At 37.5% G+C, this 6,689-nt stretch overlaps 1 protein-coding gene across 1 annotated transcript; it reads right to left on the bottom strand.

Annotated features, from left to right (window-relative positions):
• On the bottom strand, positions 1,679–6,292 carry LOC107625403 (triacylglycerol lipase SDP1-like). Its single transcript, XM_016328031.2, has 3 exons — positions 4,002–6,292; positions 3,263–3,406; positions 1,679–2,868 (listed from the first exon to the last, which is right to left on the bottom strand). Exons 1-3 carry the CDS (start codon positions 5,418–5,420, stop codon positions 1,942–1,944), a joined length of 2,490 nt encoding a protein of 829 aa, XP_016183517.1. The 5' UTR covers positions 5,421–6,292; the 3' UTR covers positions 1,679–1,941.

Consider the following 6,689-nt stretch of genomic DNA (forward strand, 5'->3'; position numbering starts at 1 on the left):
AAACACACTATTTACTCTAATCCTCACTAAAAATCACCTTCTTCACTCTCAATCTCTCTCAAAACCCTCATGTGAAATGGATAATGTGAAATGAAGAAAGTAAGAAACCAAGCAAAGCAACGAAGCATGCAAGGCTCACTCCACTTGTCATGAAACCACTCATCCCAAAAACTTAAGCTAATAGAAGAAGGTAACACTAATGGTTATATATATAACATTCTTCCTCAAGCAAGAGCCTCTCTTTTGGATTTGCTTGATTTGCTATCTTTTCCACTTTTTTTGGGATTCACTAAGGATCGAACTCTTGACCTTTCGGACATAGAGCTCTGATACCGTATCATGAAACCACACTAATGTTATATCTCTAACACCAGTCACCCCATTTTAAAGATACCAACCCATTAGTACAAGGTAGTTTTCCGGAGCATACTTGTCATGTGTATGGAGACAAACTGAAAAAGTGGTCAACACGCAGTGTGTGTTGCCCTCCACTTGACATGTGGCAAGGAACCACTGATAAAAGTGTCTTGAAATCATGCGTGTCTTGAAATCATGCGAAGAATCTCTGCTACCTTAACACGCATAGTGTGTGTTGGCTACTCTCGCAACACGTGACAAATCTCTATTGGGAATCTCTATTAAAATTGTCTCGAAACTTTACGCATAATTTCTGCAAAAGCAATACGCAGAGTGCGTGTTGTGTCAGTATATCTATAATTTTACACTTTTGCAAAATACCCAAAATAAGAATATTCAATAAAACACCACTTATTTATCTATATTAAAAATAAGTTCTAAAAATAATTTCTAACTATAAATAGCCTTGGTTGGCAGTGTTTTGTACCAGTGTGTAAGCCTTTTTATTTTTGGCCAACAAGTAACATTGGCTCGTTGAGGACCTGTGATGCTGCTGCTAAGAGTTAACATGAAAAATGTGTTCATAATTGTATCTACAAAAATAATTCAATAGAAGGTATTGCAAGAGCCAGTTTAATAAGATAGGGCACCCCAAGCAATTTAAATATAACAAACAGATGTGAAACTCCCGAAAATTTAAGGGAAATTCAATTGGGAGTTTTGGAAGTTATTATAAATAATTTCTATCTGTCTAGTTATAATTATTATTCATTGATCTAATGCAGGATAGATACATTAGATTTTAATTAAAAAAACACATACAAAGATGATGTTCTCTTCTATTAAAAATCTTCGTTCGTTAAAAAAACAGAAATTGAAGAACAAAAATCTTGTCTTATTTTTTTATTTTTTTTCAAACATTCCCCAAAATTTATTTGCAAGCGAGAGAAGGGGATTAATACCTGGTGCTTACTACGATGATTATTTTTATAGTCTCTATGGCTATATAATTTTAGTAATATTTAAAAAATATTTAAAATTAAAATAATATTTTTAATATTTAAAATATTTTTAATTAAAAATAAAATAAAAAATATATAATAAATATGACTTTAATTTTAAACACTTTTAAGTGTTCTCAAAGTCATATAACTATCGTAGCCAACATTTTTTTCGGTTAAAATTGTATAACTACAACCTACAGTAATCATGATAGACTCGACCTTAATATATTGTTTGGAGAAAGATATATTATTTCATTCATTTGCTTAAGTAACTGGCTACTGCTGCAAATTTTAAGTTAGAAAAAGGAATGCACTTGTACGATAAAGAAACCCCATTTTACTTTCGCTGCATTTCTGAGTAACCTTGATTAACAGCTATATATATACCGTCAAAATACAACAGTAGACAAATCTTTGGCGTGAAGATATTTTCATAAGCGGGAGTAATGATCTACACTAAGAACACATAACTTATAAGGGTAAGTAAATATTTTCCTTGGCAAGACCAAATTTCATGCTATTAACAATCTACATTCAATAGCATCGAAGTATTGAAGTCACCAGGGAAAATTGCCAAGAGTTAACGGTCAGCAACGGTTTTATCCTTACCCAAATCGGCACTGGAATCAACTTCGGAGTTGTTGTCTGGGGTAATTGTTTCATTGTCGCCATTTTCGGAATCAGAAACTGTGCTAGCAGTGTCCATCTCCTTCCCTGGACAATAAATTTGGACAGACTCGGCGACTTCATTGCTAAAACTATCATGACTCCTACTTGAAGGTGACAAGTCTTCTTTCTTGATAACATTGAACACAATCCCATTATGGATCCTTTCAGGCTGCAAAAGATCGCCTTCAGTTACCATTATGCTAGATCCATTCGTGAAAACCTTGTTGCCGTTTTCCCTCTGGTCAGATTCTGAGGAGCTCCTATCCGGTGTTGTCACCCTGGGACTGTGATATTGAAAATCGTGAGGCGTAGTACGACCCGGCATGCTTGTACTAGGTTCAATATCGATTTCTAAGTGCTGGACGAAGTCAATGAACAGATTGGACGAAGTAGTTCTCATTAAAGGCCCCCCAGTTCTTGTCCAAGAATTTGAGTCACTACATTCAGATTCGCAGTCACTTCCATCATATGCGCTACGGTTGGACTTCCAATTTTTACCGGAGGTTTCATTGGGACCGTTAGCACCTAGAATAAGATCTTCAAGGGATCCTGTTGAATTTTCTCGTGCAATAACATTCCATGAAGGAATTCTTCTTGCACCACAGAACTTGACAGCTGGGGGAAAACCAGAACCTTGAGAAGAAACAGCAGCCGCCGCTCTTGCAGCACTTCGTTTGAGTCTTCTCATATGATTGAGCATTACAACACACTCATCAAGAGCAAGCTCAATTCCACAATTAGCTTTTATGGCCGAAAGCTTCTCCCAGGTGCATCTTCTCCCTTGGTTGTTTGCCTTTTGAAGTTCCATATATGAAGGATTCTGTATAATTTTCGAGTACTGGTGCATGAAACAAGGGAAAAAAAGTTATTCAGGAGTCCACTGAGTTATCTCTAAGAAGAATTATGCATAAATAAGTTGATAAATCTTTTGTTAAATGTAAGAACGAGTGTCTTAGAGAAACAGTTGAGTTGTTTCCATCTGACTCAAAGTCACAAAGTTTAAACCATGGAATCAGCTACTAATGCTTGCATTAGGTTAGGCTACCTAATTACATCCTGTGGGTGCGATCTTTTCCTGGACCCTAAGTCGTGCAAGATGCTTTGCACCAGACTTCCCTTTTTGCTTTTACTAAATGTAAGATGGAAACATCCTTCACATTTTGCCTTTGCTTATCTCAATTCAGATAAATGACATAGCAAGCAGCGTAATTAAATAAGCTTCAGAAGCATACCTGAGCAAGAGTTGCAGGCATAACAACAGTTACATCACCCTCCCACTCTTGAGCAAACAGCTTGGCAATTCCACCTAAGGGAAATCCGAGTTCAAGTATCTGATTACATCTATGTTTCACCTCCATCTCCACAAGATGAGCAAGCTACAAAATCAAAAGCCACATTGAATGTTATCGGTGCATATTGTGAATGTATATCAAGGCAAGAACATACTTCTGATTAAATAGTTTCTCTATATAAGTGCCACAGTTTATTTTTGTTTTTTACACAGAAAGTCATTATTTGAATTCAAGAACTCTCCATTGCAGCAGATATTCTGATTAGGAAGGCAAGCCTATGGTTAGTCTGGAATCAAACGATGACATTACTGAGAAGATTTAACCATGTAAGTTTCCCGGCAAGAAGTTACAAGGGTCCGGGTTTGGAATAGTAGACGCCAGAAAATCCACAGTAATTAGTCAAGCAAGTAATAAGTACTAAATGCATGATATCTGATAGCTGGCATCAGAAGATGCCCAAATCTTAATCGGTTATGCATAGAAAATCTTAAAGCATGAACAGAGATAAGGAATTATAAATGGATAAATGTAAACCTTTGTCTAGGTGTCTGTAACAATAAGGACCAACTTCACATATCATCTCAATGTGGAATTATCATGAAATGTGGAAGCGAAAATTCAATTCAGAGAAAATGCGACAATTATCGAGTTTCTGTAGATTGCAAGTCCGTATACATACCTTGGCAGCGAAGTTGCCTCCGTAAGCTCGCACAAACTCTTTCATCCTCAACAATGGTGAAATATGAGGATTGGCCTGACTAACTATAAAATGATTGACATTGAACAGCTCTTTCAACTGCATCATTGGCAAATCCATCTCCAAGCTACCATCCCTCCATCGCCGTGCTGATGATGATCCCTCTTCAGGACCCAGATTAAATGGAGGATGGTAAGGTACAATCTGTCCACTTCTATCCTTCGCCATCAATTCCTGTGCCTCGAAAAGCCCAGGAAAGGCACAAGAAGCAGTGACTGCACTCCATATAACAACATTAGGTGAAGTCAAGTAGTTAAGGCATCTAGGTGGCTCATGCTTTCTTGGAGAGCAAACAGTAATTCCAAGAATCCGACCCGTCATGTCATAAGCTTCTTGAAATGTAAGATTGCTGGTTAGATGCCTCAACATCATTTGCAACTGTCTGATCTCATGAACTGCACCTAATGTTGTGACCCTCTTCACAACACTAAAAATCCCACCCATTTGATCGAAAAATTGCAATGAGTGTAACGAATCCTCAAAAAAGCTTTGAAGCTCAGGCCAAGATCTAGTGGCAACAACAGCGCATATAATCGATCCTACACTTGAACCAGCAATTATCCTAGGCATAAGTTTATGTTCTACCAGAGTTTTAACAACACCAACATGAAAAGCTCCAAGGGAAGCACCCCCACTTAACAGCAAAGCCGTCCTCCCAAACGCATGTCTCGTTTCGTGCATGAATGCAAGCTTCTCTTCCAATGAAAGCTCCTCCGAATCAGAGTCACACACCATTCTCAACTGAGTTGATACCTCATCAATGTACTCCTTGATCAATCTCGGCACCTGAAGCCTGCCTTTATGGAGGGCAGGATTACACATATTACCTAGATTTCTAACAAGATCAGCTCTCATACAAAATATAATATCCCTTAGAGATCCCTCATGCCGGCGCTGGCGAAGCTCTTGAAGCTTATTGCTCACCAATTCTACATCATACAGGTCCTCTTCATTCATCCTTGGTGTCTCTTTATCAAGCATCTTAGCTGCATGAGCCCATTCCTCATAAGTCAACGCGGCTCGCATCATATTACTCCAGAATTTCCTTCTATAGGCCAACTCGGCCGTTACCCTCACACTCGCATACCGTCTCAACAAGAATGCAACAATTGTGATCATTGCTAATAACCCCTGAGGGTTCCTAGGATGAAATGATGATATAATTGGTACCCAAAATCCCCTAACCCTTCGGAAGGTATCCACCAATATCAACAGTAGCTGATGCCTCAAATGTGACATAGATTTGCACATAAGAACCCTAAATGCAATTGCTCTGCCAAAAATGGTCGCAGGGCCAATTGGGAAAACCTCAACAGTAGCCTCATTACTTATACGATCCATCCCTTTTGATCAAAACCTAAAAGTAAGGGCTCTCTCTTTTTCTTCTCACAAGTGAAAACTCTGAAGGGACCAAGTAACCCTCCAAGAGTTCTCTGAAAATGAAGGTGTTTTGGCAATTAAGTATGTCCTATGGACCAAAGAAAATTTAAATTGATGACTCCAAAGAAGGAGTGCAATCAAATGGAAGAACAACCAACAGATTCAGCAAGTGCATATATTACATGTAAATAGGTAGATCATGCATCACTTTATATTTAATTTAATTTCGTTCAGATGCAATCAAATTTGAGTGAATTCAGATCTTCAATTGCAAATTTTAAGATAAGAACGAATGAATTGTCAATTTTTCTGAGATGCGAAATATTAGAAATGGATCAAATAGCAATGAACAAGAAATAATATATAAAAAAAATAAATTAAATAAAATGAAAAGAAGAAATGTTCCCGCTAAGCCAAAGAAAGAAGAGAGGGCCTAGCGAGAACGAGAGTCTGCGTTGAATATATGAATTGAATGGAAAAAATGGAACGAAAACAAGAGATAGGAAGAAGGGAAGAGAGGCATTGGGATCTGAAATGGATGGATAAAGATACCGGAACGGTGACACGGAAGCAAGTCAGAAAAGTGCGCTGTGGGCATTTCAGCAATGTGTGCTTTTTATATGCTTCTAGATACATTGTTATCTATACAAACTTCTATAGATAACAAACAATTATTAACAGACCAAAGAAGAATAAACAAGAAACATGTTGCTTGATGCTTATGGAGTTATGGACTACGGTATGGCTTCCCCATGGGCCTGACGTGGAATTGCAGTTGTTTGTGGGATTTGTTTTGATGTCATTGGAAGAAGGGAGGAGGATATGATGCAACGTGGCGCTAAATAACAGATGTTGGTTTGTAATAAATTATAAATAGCGTATTGGAATGTACTAACGGTTTTTATTTTGGACAGGAGGGTAAATATGACAGGAAATTTTTATTCAATTTGTAGTGTTTAAATTTTTTAAGTTTATCTTTTATCAGAAATTATTTTTAAGAGTAAAGTATCATTTTTGTTTCCAACTTTTGGGGTAAGTCTCAAAGTTATTCCAGTTATTCCAGTCGTCCTATTTAAGTCCCTAACGTTTTAAAATTGGTTCAATGTTGTCATTACAATTGTTTCGGCGTCTGGAGCCCCAAACGGCCCAACGGCGACCTGGTCTTCAAACTCACGACATCTCTACGGTCCAGATTGACTAAGAAGTTGGGAACTAATAGCTAACATTTAA

Source organism: Arachis ipaensis, chromosome B02, assembly GCF_000816755.2.
Source record: "Arachis ipaensis cultivar K30076 chromosome B02, Araip1.1, whole genome shotgun sequence".
Classification (NCBI taxonomy): domain Eukaryota; kingdom Viridiplantae; phylum Streptophyta; class Magnoliopsida; order Fabales; family Fabaceae; genus Arachis; species Arachis ipaensis.